The 25,895-nt window shown below is 43.3% G+C and overlaps 1 protein-coding gene across 2 annotated transcripts in view; it reads right to left on the reverse strand.

Moving 5' to 3' along the window:
* The window catches only part of TMEM196 (transmembrane protein 196), a 445,343-nt gene that overhangs the window by 229,148 nt on the left and 190,300 nt on the right, over window positions 1-25,895 (reverse strand). For both annotated transcript variants that reach the window (XM_085630035.1, XM_085630034.1), the window contains exon 2: window positions 5,612-5,668. In XM_085630035.1, the coding sequence (XP_085486161.1) occupies window positions 5,612-5,668 (57 nt within the window). The remainder of the gene's footprint in view (window positions 1-5,611; window positions 5,669-25,895) is intronic.

Here is a 25,895-nt window from a genome sequence, read left to right on the forward strand (position 1 = left end):
GAGGAAATAAGGAGTAAAAAAGCTAAGAAGCAAAGAAAGAGGTTAGAAAGAAACAAGAGGAAAGCAGCAGAAAAAGAAAGACAAAAGAAAGAAGGAAGGAAAGAAGGTAAAAAGGAAGGAATAAAGGAAAGAAAAAACGAATGACAGACAGACAGGGTTGCAAAGATAGAGCAACCTCATGATCTTATATATAGAGTGTATGGGACTGCTTATGTGGTTTGTAAAAGCAGCAGACAGATGAACAAAGGTCAGTTCAAAAGGAATTTACAACAGCATTGGCAGGAGACAGGAACTGATAAAGCTAAAATGTGCCCGGCACTCATATCTGGTAGAAAACATCCTGCTATCACATTAGCTCTACAAACAAAGGCAACACTAAAGTAAGTAACTGGTAATCAAAGGATCTCCAGTGTGTGTGGATGTGCTCCTTGTGAAAGGGCTAAATGCAATCACTCAAAGCGAAGTTAGCCAGTGGCTGTAGTAAGCTGACCCATTGGCAAATGCTGTATTGTAGTAGGCCGACATACAAGTGAATGACACAACAGACCACTTAATGAAGAGAAGTGGTTGAAAGACCCTTTAAGTAAGTATATTATACATAACATTTTAGTAAGATTAAAAGGCCTTGGCTAATACCAGACCTAAAAGACTGCATGTGCCATGTGTAATGTGAAAACTTAATTAGATAACTAAGACATGTCTTTCTGTAAAGTGGAAAGGCACCTGAAACTTCTTCTGCAGTATACTCTTAATGAACATTTATATATTGTTATAATATATCTCAAGTGGGCTGTTTCTCTTTGGGGTTTCTGTGCATGTTGTATTCAGTGGTGAAAGGCTCAGTTGTTTTGATTAGTTGATTTGAAACCTGTTGCTTTCTTTCTTACAACCTGACTTGACCTTCCCTAAATATTTCATGAATTTTGGGTCTATCAAGTACTCAGAAAATCAGAAAAATTGGTTGAGCTTAGTCTCATTGGGGCCCATTACGATGCAGGTTGGCCAAGTGTCCCATATTCCCATTTTAGGATGTGACCACCTTCATGGTGGTTGGAAAGTGTATCTTTTCTATTGCGGCTTGTGCTGCGAGCTACAGTACAAGCTACAATAGGAAATATGCACTTTTTAAACATCCATGGACCATGTGGCAGGCACCATGCAGTGCCTGCCACACGATGCATGGATGTTTGGGGGGCACCACAGGTGCCACCCAGGACTCATAGCGGAGGCCACAGGCCTTTTGGGGGCCCCCAGAGTCTGTTTCCGACAGCCTTTCTCTGGCAGTCGGACCGCCATAGAAAGGCTTTGGGAAACGTGCAACGTAATCCCCACGGCGGTGCCCGAGCAGGCGTCACCTCCATTCTAGGGAGTACGAACTGCCCTTCTACGACGGGCCCCTTGAGCCTGTTGGAGGCAGAGCAGGTTTCCCCCGCAGGCATCGGTCGGACCACTCGTATCATCATAGGGCGGTCGGACAGATGCCTCAGATGTCGGGCAGAACGCCACTGATGAACTGTTGGATGGCCTTCTGTCTGACAGCTAATGGGGCCCATTTTTGTCATTGAGATTAACCTTACCATTTAAGTAGCCCCTTATCCAAAAAATCCTTATTAGAAAAATGCTCTTTTATACCATTTCAGACTATAATGTTTTACATTTTAAAGGTAAGTTGCTGTAAGGTTTGCAAGTGTTGTTAATTCATTCTAATACAAAACATATCTAATATACATTTAATTCTTTATGAAAATATACAAATAAATATATTTGTAAATTGAATTAAAATATTTTGTCAGAGGAGGTATCTAATAAATATATAATGTATTGTACCAGAGGTCCAAAAAATCACCCAAATGCATAAAAACGTTTAGACATCATAATGCATTTTGTGCAGAATGCACTCAGTGAGGACCATTTGTAACACTTTGTGTAATTATGTCCATATTCTGAAATATGAAGAATATTTCCATATTTTTAGCTTTTATTTATTGCCACAATTAGGCTCCAGACAATCCAACTTTTTTAAGTTTGTTGTGTGCAGGCCATGCTAATACATCTTTAAAACAATAACTGACTTGAATAATAAAATGCCAAAGAGGTTTTCCAATAATGTTTTACATGATTTTATATACTGCAGTGGTTGAGAGAAGGATTTTAAAGAGTTATGTAGTAGCTCAAATTGATACAATTCATTTTACAATAATTCACTTGAGATAGTCATATTAAAAGCTTTGTAAGACATTGCTTGAATAATTTCTACATGCCCATTCACCAAGAAGAAATGACAACTTGGGGCATATGTATCAACATCACCATTTGCGATTCTCAAATAGCGATTTTTAAAGAATCGCTATTTGAGAATTGCAAAACGGGATGTATTTAAAAAATTGCAAACTTTTTGCGATTTCTTAAAATTCCTTAATTGCGATTAGCAAATTGCGAAATCGCAATTAAGGAATACCTGCCCATTCATTTCTATGGGCCAGGAGACCCATAGGAATGAATGGGAAGTAATTCTCAAATAGCGAATCGCAATTTGCTAATCGCTATTTGAGAATAATTTCAAAGGTGCAAGGGTGTCATGATGACACCCTGATGCACCCCTGAAATGAGCATGTGTGTGCATATGGCATGTATGAGCGCCACGTGGCACTTTGCAAAATTCAAAAAAGTGCATTTTGAAAGGAAATAGCATATTACCACCAACTGGAAGTTGGTGGTAATTTGCGATTTCTTAAGGATAATTCGCACAACTTGGGTGCTTTTTACATATCATTTAAGAAATCGCAATTTGCGATTTCTTAAATGCTTACGCAAAATTAAGAAATCGCTAAATTAGCAATTCCTTAATTTTGCGATGGGATTTGGCTCATACATCCCGATTACCGATTTTTTAATCGCAAACGCTGTTATTTTGCGAATCGCAGCGTTTGTGATTAAAAAATCGTTTGATACATATGCCCCCTTGTTTTTAAAGTCATAAATGAAATGAAAATCTTGTTTTCTTTGGTTGACTGAGAATATATCTAGAGGTATTTATGTAGAGAAGTTAAGACTATGCACTTTTTTTAGACTTTTTCTTTTGAAAGTGAAGGGTTTTTGTTAACAATGCTCTGGAGATGAATATACATTTTGATTTCTTCATTAGCAGGTCCTTTCACCAGCTCCCCCGCGACAGTTGTCCTGTCCAGCCTGCCGGCAGTCTACTACCCTCTGCTGCTTGTCTACCTGCTGCCCTCTGTTTGTGCCGCCTCTGCTCAGTTCTTGCTCTGTTTTGCCTTTTTCTGCACGTTTTTCTGCCCTCTGTTTGGCCTTTTCTGCATGTTTTCTGCCCTCTGTTTTTACCTTTTCTGCTCGTTTTCCTGCCCTTTGTTTTGCCCTCGTCTGCACTATTTCACCTTTTCTACTAGTCTTTCTGCCTTCTTTTTTGTCTTTTTCTGCTCGTTTATTTCCTCTTACTGCTGTTTCCTCAAGACCTGACTTTTCGACGGAGACCTCGCACCTCTGCACCCAGATACCCCCAGGGGTGACAGTGCAGTATAGAAATATTGATTGATTGATCCATTTAATCAAGTGATTAATTCATAATCTAGTGAACAATTACTGTTTTGTTATGAGATGACTTGAGTCTTTGTGGATTTTGTTGCATAATTGAAACAGCTGAAAAAACATTCTAGAAATATTTAAAGGAATTAACTTTAGCTTGAATTTCTATATCGAATACCTTTATGTGGAATCAACAGCTAACATTAACACAAAAGGTATTTAATCAGAAAAAAACATCTTTGCAATTGGAGGGAACAGTACTGCCCAGTATTTCCTTGGTTTTCAATATGGCTCTATAGCCCTTAGCAATTGTGATATGTTCTAATGAAAGAATAAAGGGGATATAAACAGGCTTTGGATCAATTTGGATCAATCAAGTGTTTCTTATTGAGAGGGAGTATATTCCCAGAGATCTTGATCCACCAGATACATTTTCAACTTTTCAGTTCATCAAGTAAGTTGGATTAAGCCTTTCTTAATGCCAAAATATGGCGTTGGCGATCCGCCCGCTAAACTCCTCCGCCCGCATGACTTTCCCCCCCGCAACATTACGATGGCGGGGGGTCCCCCGGCGGACGGGAAGACCGTCCGCCGGTAGGCAATCCACCCGATTGCCTACCAGATGGTGGAAAAGCCCAGGAATATAGTGACGGTGCCTTGCAGATATTGCCATCCATATTTGGATGATGAGGGGGAATTGCCTTTCCATGGCGGAGACTCTGCCATGGAAAGGCAGGCGGTTTTGGCTTTGGGGGCCTGTAGGGGGCCCCCAGGGTGTTCAGGGGAGTGCACAGGTGGGGTACCTATGGTACCCCCTTGCATTGTCATAGACATGGTGGCATGACAATGCACACAGTGCATTCCCAGCACTTAGTCCGCCCGCCACCCTACCGGTTCTGGGACCGGCCGCCAGTGGTGCAGCGGCCCCACACCTGCAATTAGGATGCCACCACCACCGTGGCGGTGGCATCCTCCATTCCCAGCAATGTTGTGAATGCTCTGTGTGCATTGTCATGCACAAGGTGATGGGCACCGTGAGGTGCCTGCCACCATGTCTATGGCAATGCAGGGGGGTACCATAGGCACCCCCTATGCTCCCCCACCCCCTGAACACCCTGGAGGCCCGCAACGGGCCCCCAAAGCCCAAACCGCATGCCTTTCCATGGCGGAGTCTCCGCCATAGAAAGGCAATTCGCGGCCATCATTCAAATATGGATGGCGGTGCCTGCAAGGCACCACCACCATATTCTTGGGCTTTTCCGTCCGGTAGGCAATCGGGCGGATTGCCTATCGGCGGAAAACCGGCAGACGGTTTTCCCGTCCGCCGGGGTCTCCCCGCCATCGTAATGTGCCGGGGGTGAAAAATCATGCGGGCGGAGGAGTTTAGCGGGCGGATCGCCAACGCCTTAAGGCGGTGGCAATCCGCCCGCTATCATAATGACCCCCTTAGTATCTCTTCTGTTTAAATGGGAAGCAACACATTTAATTTACCTAAGGATTGTGATCAGAAGTAATGTGAGGACCCTTATTAGCACTAATCTAGACATTTCTAATAGATTATTAAGCAAGAATTTCAACATTTGTGGGTTTTGCATCTATGTCTTCAGGATAGGATAAATGCAATAAAGGTGAAGATTTTGCCTAAAGTACTTAATATCTTTCAGATCCTAGATCAACCATATAAAGAACCTAAGCACACCCATCTAGAAAATGTAACAAGAACATTTATATGGTCTCCTATGATGCTAGAATTAACATATATACATTTAAAATCTAGTTTCAAAAAGGAGGCTTTCGCTTTAGTCAGCTGTAGGAATGCTGTTAAGTATTCATACTATCGCAGGCTCAAGAGTGGTGAATAATTTGCTATCAGAAAAAGAAGGGTTAAAGATAAATGACTGTAATTGTCCCTAACTTCAGAAAGACTCTGACGAATAGTAATCAAAAACTTATATTGAATTTGAAATGATTTCTTTTTTCTAAGGAAAAATGGTTTTTCAAGAAAGTCATATAAAATAACTCTAAGATAGTTTTATATAGTATCAATGCATGCAAGGCAAACACTTACTACAAGTCCCGATTTCTTTTTGGCGCAATATATGCCACATACTCCGCAAAGCAGAAACTGTAAGACGAGAGAAGAGAATAATCAATACCTAATAAAATGAACAGTGACATGCTGTAGCATGGTACAGTTTATCATTTGATCCTCATCTTTACCTTGAGTCATCATCATCAACTTACATTATTCTGTGGTATATATCAGCGATAAAAATACAATAAAGACAGATAAAAACAAACTCATTGACAATCATAAAGTGTATATAAACAACTGGGTCCGAGTAAATATGTCCAAACATAACAAAAGGAAGAAATGAGCTCAATATTTTCCTTAAATAAAACCACACTGTAAAACTGTCTCCACAACCCTGCATATGTACACTGATGGTGCGATTGTATATAGACCACAGCTTTCTTCGATTGCCTGAAATTCGCATCTTTCAGGATAGTCAGCAGGAAGCGACATCTAAGAGAAACATAATATTTACAGAAATGCAAAAAGTACAATGTCGATTGAATGGATTGATCATCGCAAGGGCACAGTGGTAAAATCACATCATATACAATTTGAGTGGGAAAGGCCACCATAAAGTGCCTAGTGTTAAATCTCAGACGTGTTAATAAATACCTAAGAAAGCTAGTTGAAACCCAAATAAGATACAAGTCAATGGGCTAGAGATCTACGTGGTATAATTGCTCACAAAGGCCTTCTTAGCTTCCTCACACATTCTCAATAATATGCATGAATCAAAATTTCTCTTTTAAAGCATACTTAAAAGAAGCAGGCAAACTACTGGGGTTATAAAAACAGATCAGGGATACCTAAGCTATGACTTAATTGCTTGATGTATGTCAGCCAAGGGATTTTCCCCCCAGATCGAGGTGTGAATAGTCTTCCAATACTCGGCGGGCAAGATTGTTTTCAGGATTAGACCAAATTGACAACCACAGGGCGGAATCTGATACCATCATTTATATAGTTCAGCCACAATTCGGTATGACATAAATATGTGGAAATACATTGGGGGACTGACAGCAAACATCTCAAAGTCAAATCAAAATCAAATCAAAAGAGACTTTATTCGATTGTTTTTTGAGACAATCATAAAAGTGCATATAAACAATTCATTCGTTAAAACCATAAAATATTATAAGCAGTACATAATTATGTTAAATTTTGGTCATACAAATAATCATAATGGTCTCCATGGTTACAAAGTAATAGTTTTCCTGTGGCTAAATACTTTTTTTAAAAACATGCCTATCCTCCAGGTTCTGTGTACATCGTCCAGGAGCTGCAGCGCAAGCAATGCAGGACGGCATTGTCTCAGGCCCAGCTCCTTTAAAATCGGGACAATCCAAACTTTCCTCAGGTTACTGTAAAACCTGCAGAATAATATGACATGTATTGTCGATTGATCCGAGCAGTTGTCACACGGACACAGTCCTAATGTTCGCGACCAATCATTCATACCTGGGAAGCTCACTTGCCTGTGGAAAATATTATATCTAAAACGGGTTAATAAGAACCTGTCATAGCCACCAGGTACAAACAGTAGATAAGGCTGGATACTAAAAGAGGATAAAATCAGTTGATTATACTGGAAAGTAGGCTTTAAGCTCTCGGTTGCTAGTCTAATAGAGTCCAGATGAAGTGGTCCCTGTTTTTTTAATTCCTTTCTACTGATCGATTGCATAGAGCTCGGGTTAATGTAATATTCCATGTGGCCGAGATCAAGCATAACATTTCTAATAAACCTCACACATGGGATCAGTAACGCTCCTTCAAGTTTTAAACTGTCTGCTAAAACATCCTGATATAGCTTAGTCTCAGATTTAGACCATATTCTGTGCCATAGGAGAATTGGCTCCATTTTTATTAAGTCTGAGATAAATGGCAAACCTAGCTCTGAGTGACAGACATATGGAGACGTGCTACTCTAAAAGTCTATTTTCCACATTCTGAATCATATACTCCTGCAGACCCCATAGCCTGCACCATAACTGGCTATAGACACCTGGTTTTATCAACCATAATGAGCTCTCTGATAGGTTTATTGCCCGGCTTTAGAGCAAGTTTAAAAAGTACCCCTATGCTTCTCTCAAACATGGTGCCCCTATTGTGGCCTAAGTACTTAAATCATTTACATACATTATTTGTATTCTATTATATTAACCCCTTCGCTGCTGCGGACATTCCGCTGCAGCGCTGGGGGGGGCAGGGGGGCAGCGCGGCGGGCCTGTGCTCATGACGGAGCCGCTCCGTCATGAGCCACAGTTGAGCTGTGCTCATGACGGAACGGTTCCGTCATGACTCCGCCCATTTGCGTTGTCGCCCCGCACAGGCGGGGAAACAGCGCCGCGCAGGCGGAGCGGCTGCCGGCAGGATTGTCATGACGGAACCGTTCCGTCATGAGCACACGACAACCGTGGCTCATGACGGAACGGTTCCGTCATGAGCAGGGAAGGGGTTAAAATAGCGTTTTAGCACATTACAAACATAGCAGAAATACAGCTATCATTGGAATTACTTATTTAACAGCTGTATTTGCAAGAGATCTGTTTTTCTGTGGTGGAAAGTGGAATAAAATGGTTTGAGAAATTAAAGTTATGCCTTGCTTACTTCTTCATAATTTACCTTTCTATTAATTAAGGAAAACAGGGGTCTCAACTCGAAAATGTTGTGCTCAGTATAGGATGAGTGCCTCTTCACGTCTGATGTGATCTCATTTACACATTGCAGAATACAATGTTGGTGCTGCTCAGAGAGACAGGTATAAGAATGTTGATACATTACATATTAATAGCTAAATAGTGAGCACACTCCAATATGATTATTAATAACAGCAACAATAAAAATAGTTCCATGTCTACCACTCGTAGTATGGTACTAACATTAATGAGAATGATAAATAGTATACTTGAAGGAAACATATTTGATGTTAAACGAGCTAACACTTTGGTGTGTTTTACCTGAAACAAAAAATAATTTGGTGAAGAACTCAAACCTACGCAGATTAAAATATTCATTTAAAAAGTAGGATTACACTATGATTTATTGTGAATGTCTAAATATTAATAAAAGCTTCAAACTGGGGGGCAGATTTATGTTCCCTGACGCATCCCTGAAAATCAGCATGGATGCGCCAGGGAAGATGCGTCATGCAAGTTTGCCCTTGCGCCACCACAGATGCGCCGCATTTACAATGTGGTGCATCGTGGCGCAACGACAAGCAGATACGTGACGCATCTGCCGGCATAAGGTTGGCGCAGTGCTGAAGTTGCATCGCAAGCGCGACGCAACTCCAGCACTGTTCCAACCTACCCTATCCCTAAGATGGTGCGTCAAGCCTTACGCCTGCTTCAAGCAGGCGCAGGGTTTTGACGCATCAGCGTTGGGAAAGTGACTCAGTGAAATCTTATAGATTTCACTGAGTCACTTTTCAGGGGCGTTCCTGCGACGGAACGCCCCCCTAGAAACGCCCACATGAAACCTGACGCAGGTTTCATGTGGCGCAGGGCTTTACACCGTGACGCATCTCCATAGATGCGTCACAATGTAAATCGGGTGCAGCGTGGCGCAGTGTTTACGCCGCCGCTGCGTCACAAAAGTGACGCAACGGCGGCGTAAAAGGGGCGCAAGTCCCACATAAATCTGCCCCGATATGTTTATTTTCCTGAAAGATTTGCGCAGAAGTGAAACACTGCAAGAAATATTGGGTTTTCCTTGATTTCCTGAAAGCCTGAATGTCCTTTTACTAATGAAGCAGAGCAATAGGGAAACGTGCAAATCACATTTAAAGACCCCCCTTGAGAAAAAGTATTGATTTCTAATGAGTTCAGAAGTCTTCCAAAGCTGCCCAAGAAGCTCATTACATAAATGTTAATTTAATACAACCATCACACAACACGAAATCATAGGCTATGACATTTAAGCGCTTTTTAAAAAAAAGCATAGCTGATACATATGTACTGACGGTTGAAAATTTGGCAAGATAAACACGATTCTTGAATAAGTTACATTTTTAAAACGTTTTTAATTGATCTATTGAGAAAAATGGGTGTGTTGGTAAAAAGCACAATTAAAGAATATGACTGAGGACAACATTTTCCATTTTAATATAAAATACCGAAAAGGAGTGTGAAACACAAAAGCATAGGGGCTGATTAGGATGTGACCGCAAGGCAGTCGTAAAGTGTATATTTTTTATTGCGGCGGGTGCTGCGGGCTGCAGCACATGCCACACTACAAAATATGCACCCCGTGCATGTCCCTGCGCTATGTGGCAGGCACCATGCAGTGCCAGCCGCATGGTGCAGGGATATATTGGGGGCATGATAGGTGCCCCCAGGGCCCATGTTGGAGGGCCAGTGGGAAGGAGGACCCGCTATGGACCCCTAATGTCCCTTTCCACCTGCCTTTTCATGGTGGGTTAACCACCATGAAATGGTGGGTTGAAAGGACATTTTAATCCCTACGGCGGTGCCTGAGCAGGCACCGCCACAGTTGTAGGGACACAAGTCCCTCCGATGGACAGATGGGCTCATGGAGCCCGTTGGATTTGTGGTGGCCAGTCTTTCCAACCGCCTACCATCCACCCACCATTATAATGTGGCAGGGGGTCAATTTGGGTCCGATGGAGGTGGGACCATCACAGACGGGGTAACGGTGGCTCAATGTATTGAGGAACACCTAATCAAAGAGATTAGCAGTAATCTAAATGTTACAGATAGAGTAGACGGAATAACAGCTTTATAGATGCATGCATCTCCTTAATTTCTACAAACTATAGGTTTTGAATTGTGGCCCACTGAGGATGAATAATGCAATGACTGCTTCAAATCCCACCAAATCCACTCAGACTGTCGTCTTTCTGGGGTAGATAAAATAAGCACCATTGAGTCAGGTAGCAATAAATATCTCTTATCTATCTCTTATCTTTCAATAGCGACCAAATACCTACTTGTGGTGACTGCTGATCTCTACACATAAATATGCTGTGTATTGATTAATTTCCAAATACACACCTGAAAAAGCACTAAGAGAGGAAATATGGTACTCTGCTGCTGTCAAACATTTCATGGCGGATGGAGGAATATGTTTCATACCACACTTCTGCTGCTGCAGAGTTGTAAATAGCAGATGTTTTTCCTATCCTGTTTAGTGGTACTCCCTCTGCAAACATCAGAAGGATGGTCTCCCTTGATATAAATTAAATGTGTGACCTTCATATCATGGTTCTTATCAGAAGTAAACTTTTAATTCAAAAAGCCATCTTGCAGGACGGCGGATGGGAGGAATTCAGTTAATGTAAGCATAGTACCCCACATACAAATTGATGCACCAGCAGCGCAAGGGGCTTGTAAATTAGCCCCCAATTTTGTCTTTCCTGTCAGGCAGGAGGGGCACGATAATTCGGTAAGCCTAGGGCAGTTTAGATGAGTGAAATTGTCTGCAGTAATGTGACTGCTATGCTGCAAAGCATTGGCTGATGAGTCCGGTTATGTATATTTTACAGGTTTCCTGAGACCAGTTCTGTCTTCATTTGAGAATATAGAGTAAGAGTGAGAACATGGAGACATGCTGCCTCTGGAGCCATACAGCTGGGTCCTGGCTTTGCTTTGCTCCAACATGGTGGCAACTGTAATAGAACATCTTCTTTCATTAGGACGTCAAAAGTAGTGAGGACCCTCATGGAGGGTGGACTTGAACTATCGGGACCTAAGGGCAGGTTCCCCAGACAATTGGCCTGCTCTGAGAAACCATTGGGCAGATTTTCTATGGGAGATTCAGGTCATTGTAAAGTACACTGTAAAGTGAATCCTGCCAGAGATTTTGTTTTTTCCCAACCAGTTTATATACATATGATTACTTCAGCTCACAAAATGAGTTGCATTTTCGGCAGTAAGGATATTGGTGTGCTGAAGGCAATGGCTGAAGATTCTGCATATGCATGCTTTACAAGTCTTCAGACTGCAGTCTTCACCTTGGGAACTGAGAGTCAAGAGTAAGAATCTGCAAGTGAGCTGCACTTGGGACCACCTTGCTTGGTTCTGACTCTACCATGATCTGGCATTGGAGCAAAGGGAAGAAAGCATCTCCTTTCAGGAGGACCCAGAGAACAGTAGGTTCCATCCTGTAGGAAGGGTCTGAACCTCGGGGATCTAGAGCGTGAAAGTTCTTGCTGAAGGACTCCAGATACCAGCAACCAGTGGGGCGATTCTGCAGGGGCCTTCCAGGTCATTGTAAGGAGCATTATAAAATAAATGCTGCCTATGATTTTAGTCTTGATTGGCTCATTTTTATACTTCTGATTAATTGAGTTTCAAAATTAAGTAGTTCATAATTTTTCAAAATATTTGGTAACTAACTACAGATCTGTTTCAATGATCATAAACGAGTGAGGAAAGCTGCTATTTTGCTTTCCAGTCTCAAAATGTGCACCAGTAGTCAATTCAGACACATCACAAGAATCCAAAGTATCCTAACTATCAATTTTCAAAATTGTAGCATGGCCAGAAGCTGCTGCATTGGCTAATCATGTCCCAGGAACTGCCTCTACAGAGGCAGATGTACATAACTTTAATACAAATCACAAAGTAGGATAATTGCCTACTTACCTTCATGCACCCCAAAATGTAAAGCACACTATGGCACTTAAAACAGAAATTTCATTGAATGATGTAAAAGTGAGTGTTCTGCCCTCAGCAAGAAAGAAATATCACAAAACATGTGTTGGCATAAATATGGAAATTGAGATGTATATACAAGTTAAGTAAAATATCCATGAATCACATTTGAAAATTGGAATTAAGGAGACTTTGGATCACTATTTTCTTACGGCATGCCAGAATTGACTGGTAATTCAAATGTCCTAGTTCATGTGCATGTCTTGGCTTGCAGCAAGTGCTTGCCCCATTCTCATCCACTTCTGGTCTGGGGCATTCTGGGCTGTTCCTCCCCATTTTCTTAGAGTATTGTCACTCAGGATGTAATCTACACAGGTGACAGGATCCATACCTCCTAGGATTGTGGCTGTCACATGTATGTTGTCCAATTGTGACCACCTTCATCAGCAGAGTCAATCAATCAATCAATCAAAATAAGCTTTATTTGGTTCTTGAAAAAAAAGATAGAAACATCATCAAAAAACCCAATACTAAAATCATAAAATATAAAAATTACGACCTCCATTAAACATGTTGGTTTTCTAATCACAGCTGTTTCTCAGTCTCATGGCAGCTTTCAAGAAACTAACTACATTAAAAAGAATGTCCCCTGGAAGCATTGTGTTAGAAATGGGGGTCTCTAGTTGGCAATTGTTTGCACCTTTTTCCAAGTAGGGACCCATCTACCTAGTCAGGGTAAGGGGGATACACTTCTAAAATAAACCTGGCTCACCCACTTGGTAGCTTGGCACGAGCAGACAGGCTTATCTCAGAGGCAGTGTGTAAAGCATTTTTGCACACATACAGTAATATAGTGGAAACACTACAAATGTACACCACTCAAGTTTAGAAGAATAAGTAATCTTTAACTAAACAAGACCAAAACGACAAAAATCTACCAAACAGTTAACAAGATATGACTTTTAGAGGGAAATAAACAGTTCTATCCATAGCAAACGATAGATGCAAAACTTTCAACACAAAGTACCATGGATGCGTCAAAATCGCAAACAAAAACAGCTGCAGGGAAGCTTCCTTATGCCCAGGGAAAGTGATGTTCCTTATTCAAGAGGAGTAAGTAGTAAGTAGGAAAATGCCCAGGGAAAGTGACGTTCCTTACTCCAGAGGAGTAAGTAGTAAGTAGGAGTAAGTAGAGGGAAAGTGATGTTCCTTACTCCAGAGGAGGTGATAAGTCAGATTCTTTCTGCCATGCAGGGGAGGTTATGCATCATTTCCATACTGAAGGGGAGGTGATGTATCGGTTTCCTACTTTGCAGGGAAGTGATGCATCGGTTTCTTACTGCAGCCCTGGCATTGATGTAGACTTGGTGCCCCGGGGCAATGCGTGGGAACGGGGATGTGTCGGTTCTCGATGCAGCGGCGGCAACGGCACTGAATTGGTCTCTGTAGCAGTGGATCCATGATGAGTCAGTTCTTGCAGCCATACAGAAGGGCATACGTCAGAATTGGTGCAGGGATCTCGAACTTCGGAGATTGGTGCACGGTATTCGGCGTACAGCAATTTCTCCAGCTGCTGGCTGGTGCTGTGTCGGTTTCTTCAGCACCGATGCATAAAAATTCTTATCGTGCGGCGGCGATGAGTTGGTAATGGGTGTGGATGCATCACGCTTCTCTTAGTTGCATCTCTGTTCCAGCTCCCAACAGCAGGTGCAACTTCCAGAGGCCCAACATAGTAACAGGCACCTCTTGGTGGGTCAGAACTCCCAGCAAGAAAGTTCAGGGCAGCTGGTGGTGAAGTCTTTGTGTCCCTGAGACTTCAGAACAGGAGGTAAGCTCTACTTCAAGCCCTTGGAGATCTTCTTCAAGCAGGATAAACAGCACACAGCAAAGTATTTGTCCTCTCCTTGGCAGAAAAAGCCACTGCAGACCAACCCCAAACAGAACACAGCAAAGGGGCAGTACTTCACCTTCAGCCTTCACAGCTGTTCTCCTTGGCAGAGGTTCAACTTGAGTCCAGAAGTATTCAAAAGTTTTGGGGTCTGGGCCCCAACATTTATACAACATTTCTCTTTGTTCTCTTGTGGGAGAGAGGCTCTGTGCTCAGTCAAAACCAGTTCTGTCCTCTCTGATCCAGCTTTCCGGCAGGAGGTGGAGACATCATTTTGTAAGGCAGACCAGGCCTATTCAGGCAAAAGGAAATCTCCTCTCCTTACTCTAAATGCAGCCCAGGTCTATTCAGCCCAGCTCTGACTCATCCAGGAAAGGCAGGACACACCTCAACCCCCCCAGTGGCTGTCTACAGTGAATACACACCCCTCCGTCCCTGTCACTCCAAAGCCAGACAGTCAATCCACAAAAAAGCAGAGGCAAACAAGATGGCTAAGCAAGAAAATACCTACTTTCTAAAAGTGGTATTTTCAAACATAGAATGTAAAAATCATCCTTACTAAAAGATGCGTCTTTATATTCTGAGTTCAGGCATACTAAACTTCACCTTCCCATCTTGTCCCAATGAGAAGTTATACTTACAAGATGTAATAAATAAACTCCTATTCTATCCTATGGGACATATAGCCTTTCAATAGTGAAAAATGAAATACACTGTATTTCATTATCACCACATGTCACACACATCAGTACATGTCCTACCTTTCACATACAATGCACCCTGCCCATAGGGCTACCTTGGGCCTACCTTAGGGGTGACTCGCATGTAAGAAAAGGGAAGGTTAGGGCCTGGAAAGTGGGTGCACTTGCCAGGTTGACATGGCAGTAGAGACTGCACGCAGACATTGCAGTGGCAGGTCTGAGACCCCTTTGAAAGGCTGCTTGTGTGGGTGGCACAATCAGTGCTTCAGGCCCACTAGCAGCATTTGACTTACAGGCCCGGAGCACACACAGTGCACTGTACTAGGGACTTAGTAGTAAGTCAAACAAGCCAATCATGACAACACCAATCCATAAACACAATTTACAGGAAGGACATATGCACTTCAGCACTCATCAGCAGTGGTAAAGTACCCAGAGCCCTAAAACCAACAAAAACAGGGTCAAAGACAGGAGGTCAAAAAGCAAAATCTCTGGTGGTAAACCCGCTGAAAAAGCCAGGCCTAATACATTGTAAATACATGAGAGCAGGACGTGACTGGGAAAAGTTAGCCTATTTTAAGACCTGGATAATATAAGCCTTCCTTGGGACCATGTAAATATTACAAAACAATGTAAAATGAAGCATATCCTGCAGAGACATATGGTTGCAGCCGCTTGGGGCCAGTGTTTGGCACCTATTCCTTCCCCAGGGATAAGCTAGCAAAAGTGCAATAAGTTCAACCTGAACCTTGCATCCCAAAAATTATCATACATGCTTTTTACAATTAGAAAGTAAGGCTCTGTGGTCGGCATGGATTTCAAAATACTATGTAAATGTAAAGGTACTTATAGAGCACACTGTCACCAGACAGCGTCGCCTTTTGCGGTTTCCTGGCGCTGATACTCATATCGCTGTGGAACCCCTCCTGGCTTTCCCTGTGAAGTGTCCACTCCTGGGCACCCCCAGGGTGAAGCCAGGCATCCTTAGCGCTGTTGGGGCCGGTGTGGAGGCTATGCTAGCTATTGCCCAGAGTTGCAGCGTGGGGCCCGTGATTAGAATTGGCACCGAGGCGAGAATAGACAGGTCCGAGGAAATTAAGCCCGAGCCCCGCCGAGGCGGGAATCGAACCCTGGTCCCTGGCCAGAACTCTGCTTCAGGGTCTGCCACTCTAACCATTGAGCCACACTCCACCACTATGAATATGGACTCAAAGCTTCTGTAGTGCGAGGTCTTCTCTGACAATGGACCTCTGCCAAATAGTGTTCTTTCACCCATTTGTGATTGGCCTTAACTATTCCTTTTAGAGTACTAAATAATTCTCCCCTAACTAGGCTCTAAAGAGTGTCCTTGATGTACGTAAGCCAAGGGATATGGTGTGAACGGTCAAGGGACAAACAATCCTTTAGAATCTCCTTGTTTAGTTTCATCTCAGGCCTTGCCCATATAGCTAGCCAAAGAGAAAGAGGGTGAAATGCCATAACATTGGTTATATGACCAACACTCAGTTCTTCGTGCACAGAAAATGTAGAGGCACTTTGCAGAACACACAAAAGATGTCTCAGATAGGTGTTTTCAACCATCTGCAGATCAGCCTGGTTGACATATCCCCAAACGTCACTTTCATAAACTACCTTGGAGATAGATTTGGCGCTGTAGATCTGCAATAAAGCCCTAATGAGTCTTCTACCTAACCTGGAGGTGAAACTAAAAACTGCAGCATTGGCCCATGTAAACTCCTTATTTTGCCTTCTAACAAAGGGACGTCAACTCACAGAGGAATCAAACTGCAAGCCCAGGTAAGAGAAAACTCTAGTATTTGAAAGAACACAAGTCCTTAAATGGAACCTATTTGTCTTTGTAGTACGAGGGCTAACCACCACCACAAAGGATTTTTTTACATTAACTGATAAATCCAATTCCTCCATAAAGTTGGCAAAGGAATTCAGCAGGAACTAAAAACCCCTAGTAGTTTTGGCCATTATGACAGTTTCATCTGCATATAAAAGAACAGGTAAGCATTGAGACCCCACTTTTGGTCAATCTGCTTTAGTAGCAATCAGGGCCTGCTCCAATTTGTTAAGATACAAATCAAATAGGAAAGGGGCCAGGATACAGCACTGAAACACTCCTCTTTTGATACAAGAACCGTGTGTGCATTTAAGATCTTTAGAATAACATTGTAGTATTCAGGTGGAGATCTCTTAAAAAGAGGACAATATCCCGGTCACCCCTCATAGATGTGCCAAAGTTTATTTGGATTTTTCTGGTCATACCCAGAGGTAATATTCATAAACACCAAATGGATAGAACCAGGGCAAGAAGTGGTATATTTGCTTAAAACCATATAAAGATTCAAACATTGGTCCACCATTGACCTCCTTGAGCAGAAACCATACTGCACTTCGGATATAGCGTTATTTTCCTTGGTTCACTGTGCTAGTCTGTCCAAGAGCATTCACCCCACTGCTTTCACAACCAAATCAAGCAGAGAAATGGGCCTAAAGCAATGGGGTTTGTCCCTGTCCCACTTTTTAAAAACAGAGAAAATGATAGAAGAACCCCATGGCTGAGGGGGTCCTAAATTACTGCAGTGTTTGCAAGGGTAGCCCATACCTCAAAATCATTAATATATAGGTCAGGAGGGATACCATTGGTGCCTGTAGCCTTGTTCTTAGTTAGACTAGTTATGCCCTTCTTAACTTCCTCAAGGGCAAATGTCAATTTACAAGTCCCTTCCACCATTCCCCCGTAACAAGCAGTATTATAAGACTGCTCAAAATTAGATACCCAGCAATCCTTTCGGATATGAGAGCCCAAGGATACATTGGTATCCAGTTTCAGCGCTTCGTCCATCATCTCCTTGCATTTGCTTTGTTCGCCCTAAGTTGGCAGGGTATGCCCAGACGGAGGTCCCTTGCTCACTTTCCCACTGGATTCAAGCTAGCCTGGCTGATGAAGGGTGTTACCCAGAAACCGGTCCCAGGATGCTTGTTTTCGGTTCAGGGAAGACCTGGCTTGGCAGTTCGGGCTGGACTATTCCCATGAGGCACAAGGTCAAGACTGATTTGCATATAGCTGGGTCTGAACTGAGGTGGCAAAGTGAGCTGAAGAATGATGATGGATTCAACCCATATCTGTGACTGGGGGTGAGTGTCTGGGAAGTTTCAGCGCTCCGTCCATCATCTCCTTGTGTTTGCATTGGTATTAAGTGCCAGGAATGAGTGATTGACTATGCCCCAGAACTTGCAGCTACATTTCAGGGTGCTTGCCTTAAGTAGGTCCAACTGTTTAATTAAAGTTGGAACATAACCAAGTCGCATCCCTTAGGTCGTTCTTGTGCCCCCAAATTCCAGTTTATACTGTTTGTGGCTATTCTTCACCAGAGCAGAATCCCTTGGCTTAACATTCAGGACAAACCTAAGATTTCTTAGTACCTGAAAAGATCCTTTATCAAACCATCACACAATCTTTCAGGTTAATGGAGCCTCCAGAAAGCTGGACACTGACTATAAAATCTTTGCAAAAGCAACTAAGGTGTCACGCTGACTACTACTGTCTGCTAGACAAATTCTAAGCTCCTTTTTCAACAGGAGTACAAGGACATATAAAAACTGAAAGTGACTACTTACTGAGACCACCTAAGCCTCCTTCCCTTGCTTGTAGTCTTAGTAAATCCTTTAACACCTAGAGGTTGCTCTTGTACCAGTGGGGACCCAAACAGTGACACACACACAGGATTATGATTGCCAAGAGGACTCCAAGGTATCCCAATCTCTGCAATACAGGGGAAACAAGGTGCAGAGACAAAGATGAAATCGATAAAAACTTGCACCCTCTCCCAGTAAAGGTGTGGTTAATATCCCTAGCAGATGGGAGAAGCTTATGCAAGGAAGAAAGTAGATTGAACTCACTGGAGATAGCATTTAGAGTTGAATCTTGGTGCAAATGTTCCATGTGCAAACCAGGAAGAAGCAAATAACCCAGAGCCTCACCCCCAACCATCTTTAAACGAGGCTCCTTACCCAACACAAGAACGTAGGGTGTGACGTTGGTGGTAAATTAAGAGTGACAGTGCTTGTTTGAGCAGGCAACATCTCACATCTAGGGGAGGTGATATTCTAGGCCCTTATGAGTGGGCCATACGAGGTGCCATATGACCGTGCACACTCCCCACTAGGCACTCCTGCCCCCACTATGGCTTATGAGGTTGATTTAAACACTGGAACTTGTCTACCAGGGCGAACCTGTGGATTAGAAATTGAAAACGGACAAGGAGGGGAAATTGTGGATACAATATTTCCCTGAGCACTAGACGGCTCAGCCAACCGTTCCCCCTCCACTGGTTGGATGGACAATAAGATAGCCACAAAGGGAGAGAGAGTAGCAACAGCGGTAGATGTAGGGGCTCCCAAGGTTTGCATTAACTGATTGCGCTTAGTGAGCACCAGTTCGGTCACTGCCAACCACTCACAGATCGAATCCAGTTTAGCATCAAGGGCAGCAATTAAATTAACACAAAGAGAGTACATTAAGGTTTCTATGTTATCCTTATCCCTGGCAAGCGCATTGTTTACCCTAGGGGACTGATTAGTGTTATCCCTTTGGCATTGGCTAGTGTTAACCCTTGGGCAATTCGATTTGCTGATGGCCTCTGTTCTCTTCCTCTTCCAACTACTCCAGAGCCCATATTCAGGGCCACTAAAGTGCCCAGATCCAAGGGTAAGGTAGACGTACAAGAACTTGGTGATATGGTAACTTTGGAAACAGGAGAAACTAATGTGTCCATTCCATCATCAATTCAACGAGGGTAAGATTGCCAGCCCAGAACCAGGGTCTAGAGGAACAGACAAGCAGGAACCACTGGTTCGCAGAGACGAAGATATGGCAGAGGAAAGAGATAAACGGTGTTCGGCCAGCTCAATCTCCTTGTCAATACTGTCCATGGCACAATGCAAAAAGGCATCCATAGGAGTGTTAGTGTGAGATTTAGGAACACAGGCGGATATCTGGCGTTTCCCCATAATTGGCGCAGGCTGAAAAGAGGAGGGAAAACTTTATTGATGAATGCCCTTGTGGGACCAACTCACTTAAAACCACAGAGTAACAACCAGGAACACATCAGGACAAACCTAACAAGGAATAAAGTGTACCTCTGACTAGTAGACTGGAACTTCTGGATGTATCAGGATAAGATAACCAGGGTTCTCACACGCCCCCATCACCAGGGGGGCAGTAACAGTGTGGCTGAGAGGAAATAAATGTAGATGATACCAGCAAACTTTGCCTAAGTGTCAATGTCTGCTCACAAACAGCAGGCGTTTATGGGACAAGAAGTCTCTAGTGAGGCCACAGCAACACCATGGCTCACCAACAGAATGAATATTGTTCCCATGCATTCATCCCAAAAGGGGTCCCAAGATCCCCAGTCTGAGTGGCAGACCATAGTGGGATTCGAGAACTCACTGCGTGGTTTGATGATCCTAGGCTTCAAGGACCTTGAATTTGAGGATTTACCGCAGAATTTGAGGATCCTACAGTAAATAAAAGTAGCACTCAGGGTGTAGGTCGGTATTTGGCTTCCCTCCCTGTTGGTGAGAAGAAGTCTCTATGTGGACTCAGCTCTTCTTGTGTGTTCCTGTGCTTGGGTTCTTCCCTACACCTGTGCTAATAGTTCTTCAGCTGAGTAAATGTTCAAAACGTAATCCGGGTTTTCTGCTTGTAGTGCAGCTAGGAACTTCTGCAGCTTCACTTCAAAGGATTCCTTGAGTCATTGAATTTGTCAAAGAATTTCTTTGCATCCTTGGTAGTCTTCGACATCTTTCACAGTCTTCTAAGGCCTCCGGTTAGGTATTTGCTAGGGGAATTAGATTTGTTTGTGTGGATTGTAAAACCACTGTTGGATTCTTGTCCTACCCCTTGCTGTAAAAACAGTCTCTTGGGACTTCACTGAGTCATTTACTTTTGTTTCTGTTCTGTGCCTTAACTTGTGGAGCTTTAACAATTGAATGTATGACGTTGGGACACAACCACTCTGAAAATGATTCCATTGACTGAAGTAAGGTAAATGTCTTATGTCACTGATATGTTGAGTGTATACTACCCTGTTACTAGATTGGCACTTGTGTATTTCTTCAGGTTTTGTAGTCTCTTTCCATTCTTGTGAAATCCATGTAAAATAAAAGACTGCATGCAATTGAAATTGGTGTAAGAGTAAAGACTATATTAGGCTAATTTAGTATAAAATACCGTCCACTTCTGAGCAACTATAGAACACACATGAATGCCTCCTTTTCCTGGGACGAGTTGTGTGAACACAACCCAACAATGTCTCTTGAATGCCTTCTCACATATCCCTATCCCCTTTCCCACCTCTTCACCTTCAGTATTGACCAAAGTCTTGGAAGTATTAAGCACTGTCAATGGGGAAGAAGATTAGTGGGCTCTACATAATTTCTGCAGCAACATGCAGATCTACAGGTAATGGTAAGTTGTGACTTATCTTAATGGTGGCATTATTCTATCTCACCTGTCCTGATGCATTGTTAATTTACGAACGACTGTATCCAGCATTTTACCAGTAGGACAGCAGTCAGTGTGCCATCAGCTCCATTGCTATTTTCACCATTTTGAACCATGCTATGTAGTGTATATAACCACGGATGTCTAACTCTGAGAAATAATTCAATTAAACCATATTTGCAAACTGGTTTATTGTTTTAGTGGTCTATAAACTAACATAATTGACTCTATAATCCTGTTGTTTCCACATAATAGTAACTAGGAATTGAACTACAAATTATGTATTTCTAAAATGTTTCCTTCTGGAACACTTTTATCACGTTGTTATGGGTGATGCAATTTTTTTAAACAACCTTTGTGACGTCTTCTCTGCTTGCATCACTGCCTTTTTCTGTCTATCAAACCTAGTGATTCAGATGATTGTCCGGTGTCATCTGTTGTGGACCTCCCAATCCCTATTGTCTCGAGCAACGACAAAGAGGCTGAAGTGCTGGTAAGTTTGGATGAACTGATACATTTTCTTTTATTGCAACCCCCATCTAATAATCATTAATAAAATATATTCTTACATCAATTTCTTATGTTGTGGCTTTTTTAGAGTGGCCCTCTCATTGACAATAGTGGGTTTGCAACAAGCCTCATCATTTCAGAATGCAGCTTCCTTCCTTTATGACCTTAGGTGTAGACTCTCTTGTCTTAATATTGCTCTGCTTTATAGTATACTAGGAGCCACATGGATAATACCTGCCAATCCTAGATTGGTCATCGTATTATAGGCTATTCTAGCATTCTGGGATTAGTCTGCCCCGTTATCATCACTGCAATTGTCTTCAGAGGGAAACACTGACCTTCAGTTGACTAACGAATGGATGTGTAGTCATCAGAAGGAGCTGTAGTTGTCATGCACTACACCCCACTGATGTTGGTTGTCTTTGCCTTCTCCTATTTGAAAGGGTAATGGTAATGTTTGGATACTCAATACCTGTTTCAAGAAGGATCTGTGTGGATCTAAATGAGTGTCCCACCTGGCCCCTGCATACAGTTCTGAATAGCACCAGGAGTGTGGATACCGCTGGGGCCATTCTTTTAACCCCTTGAGTGCCCCGCCCTTTCCCCGCCCTGTGCCGGGCGTTTCATTAGCGGGCGGGGTTTATGACGAGCTGGACTCGTCATGGGCACAGCGCAACCGCTGCCCATGACGAGTCCAGCTCGTCATGGGCACTCAAGAGGTTAAACTCTTTGCTGCTAGCTGCCTTTTCAAAATCACAGATCTGTGGCCTATATGAAAGTATCTTTAATAATCTAAAAGGCAGAGCAGCGTCACTGCTTAAATAGTATTATTATTTTGCCCTGTTATTTGATAAAAGGAAGCAGCGGACAGTTGCTTTGTTTAGTCCTTTCAAGCAGTACTTCCACTAGTAAATCAGCATTTGGGGTCTTCTCTGTACAATAAGTAAGGGGTTGTATGGCAAGCATTGATAATTTCCTCTTGACATTGTGTATTTAAAGAAACAATCGCAATGGACCGCACTCCGCTAGTCCCTCCTCCGGGTCGCCCCAAGGGAAGCTGGTACATGAAGTTCTTGAGTGGTTCACCCCAGTGGGTGCAAGTAATTACTTGTTGAACTGATGATCTCTGATGGAGTTCTTGAGTGGTTCACCCCAGTGGGTGCAAGTAAGTACTTGTTGAACTGATGATCTCTAGACCCGATACATGTCCCGGGTTTTAAAATATCGCCCGAGACATGGCTCGGGTTTCGGGATAACTTCCCTCATCAGTAGAGAAAATAGTTAGGGGTGGAAGAGAGGGCCGCCAAACAACCGTCAAAGGCCTCAGTGCCCGCACAGGCATGCAGGTGCGTCGTCCAGGAGCTCGTCAGCTCAAAGCTTGAGGTAGCCATTTTTAGAAACAATCGCAATGGACCGCACTCCGCTAGCCCCTCCTCCGGGTCGCCCCAAGGGAAGCTGGTACATGAAGTTCTTGAGTGGTTCACCCCAGTGGGTGCAAGTAAGTACTTGTTGAACTGATGATCTCTGATGGAGTTCTTGAGTGGTTCACCCCAGTGGGTGCAAGTAAGTACTTGTTGAACTGATGATCTCTAGACCCGATACATGTCCCGGGTTTTAAAATATCGCCCGAGACATGGCTCGGGTTTCGGGATAACTTCCCTCATCAGTAGAGAAAATAGTTAGGGGTGGAAGAGAGGGCCGCCAAGCAACCGTCAAAGGCCTCAGTGCCCGCACAGGCACGCAGGTGCGTCGTTCAGGAGCTCGTCAGCTCAAAGCTCGAGGGAGCCATTTTTAGAAACAATCGCAATGGACCGCACTCCGCTAGCCCCTCCTCCGGGTCGCCCCAAGGGAAGCTGGTACATGAAGTTCTTGAGTGGTTCACCCCAGTGGGTGCAAGTAAGTACTTGTTGAACTGATGATCTCTGATGGAGTTCTTGAGTGGTTCACCCCAGTGGGTGCAAGTAAGTACTTGTTGAACTGATGATCTCTAGACCCGATACATGTCCCGGGTTTTAAAATATCGCCCGAGACATGGCTCGGGTTTCGGGATAACTTCCCTCATCAGTAGAGAAAATAGTTAGGGGTGGAAGAGAGGGCCGCCAAGCAACCGTCAAAGGCCTCAGTGCCCGCACAGGCACGCAGGTGCGTCGTCCAGGAGCTCGTCAGCTCAAAGCTCGAGGGAGCCATTTTTAGAAACAATCGCAATGGACCGCACTCCACTAGCCCCTCCTCCGGGTCGCCCCAAGGGAAGCTGGTACATGAAGTTCTTGAGTGGTTCACCCCAGTGGGTGCAAGTAAGTACTTGTTGAACTGATGATCTCTGATGGAGTTCTTGAGTGGTTCACCCCAGTGGGTGCAAGTAAGTACTTGTTGAACTGATGATCTCTAGACCCGATACATGTCCCGGGTTATAAAATATCGCCCGAGACATGGCTCGGGTTTCGGGATAACTTCCCTCATCAGTAGAGAAAATAGTCAGGGGTGGAAAAGAGGGCCGCCAAGCAACCGTCAAAGGCCTCAGTGCCCGCACAGGCACGCAGGTGCGCCGTCCAGGAGCTCGTCAGCTCAAAGCTCAAGGGAGCCATTTTTAGAAACAATCACAATGGACCACACTCCGCTAGCCCCTCCTCCGGGTCGCCCCAAGGGAAGCTGGTACATGAAGTTCTTGAGTGGTTCACCCCAGTGGGTACAAGTAAGTACTTGTTGAACTGATGATCTCTGATGGAGTTCTTGAGTGGTTCACCCCAGTGGGTGCAAGTAAGTACTTGTTGAACTGATGATCTCTAGACCCGATACATGTCCCGGGTTTTTAAAATATCGCGTGTATAATTGTGTATTTAAATTTGGACTCTAACCAGAGGTTTATTAAATAATGTTACATTCTGACAGCCACACTGGTGGATTTCTAATGAGGCCCACCTGTCTCAGTCATTGCCTTGGCTAAGCCGAAAGACCATAAAAGCAATATATTTTGGTGCCTCAACAATGAATCAAGAAATAAATTTGGTGAATTCCCTAATGGATCTAAAACCCCAGGACATCAATGGTGCAGTAGAAGAGGTCCCCTTCCCTGATTTTCTTTATTGATCTGAGTGAGGTAGCTCAGAATACAGAATACATTTGGACATATTTTTAATTATTTATTTTCATTTTCATTTAAAACAGGAGGACTGCTTTGACGGCTTACACCAAAACATCATGTTTTCAGTATGTACCTGTACATTTATTAACTCCACAATATTCACTTGCACTAAATCAACAAGGTAAGAAGATGTGAATTTAGAATAGTAAATCTATAAACCCCTAAATATTCTGATATTGATGATATAGTGGTTGTCCATATTTTGGAGTTGCAATATCTGTAGGCCAATTTTCTCTCTTCAGCATTTTAACATACAGCCATGCTGGCAAATTGCTGAGATTCTTTTCTTTAGATCTATACTTGGCAGAATTGGTTTCCGTGATATCCTTATTTGAGACATTGTGCTCTTAAGGAAAATTAGAGACTGGATTCCAACATGCTGAGAGACAACATTACAGGAGAGGTGCCTGTTGGTAGAGGCCTTAGGGAGACTTTGAAGGAGCAATCTTCTGAGCCTGGTCCTCAAGGATGTGTTACAGCAAACAAATGATGGACGGAATACTGACAATGCAAACATTCTCCCCCAGTCAAAAGATCTGGGTTAAATCAATCATTCTTTTGCCCACTACGCCACCCCAGTTTGGACCCAGCATATGCAAATCAGTCTTGACCCTGAGCCCCATGGGAACAGTCCAGAGTGAACTGCCAGGCCAGGTCCTCCTTGGACCTTGAAAGTAGCATCCTGGAACCGGTTTCAGGGTATGTCACCCTTCTTCAGCCAGGCTAGCTTGAATCCTTGAATCCAGTGGCACAGTGAGCAAGGGACCCACACCTGGGCATAAGCATCCCACTTAGGGCAAAAAGTGTTACAGCAAACAAATAACGGACGGAATGCTGACAATGAAAACATTCTCCCCCAGTCAAAAGATCTGGGTTAAATCCATCGTTCTCTTGCCCACA

The sequence above is a fragment of the Triturus cristatus genome, chromosome 10, assembly GCF_964204655.1.
Source record: "Triturus cristatus chromosome 10, aTriCri1.1, whole genome shotgun sequence".
In the NCBI taxonomy this organism is placed as follows: Eukaryota; Metazoa; Chordata; class Amphibia; order Caudata; family Salamandridae; genus Triturus; species Triturus cristatus.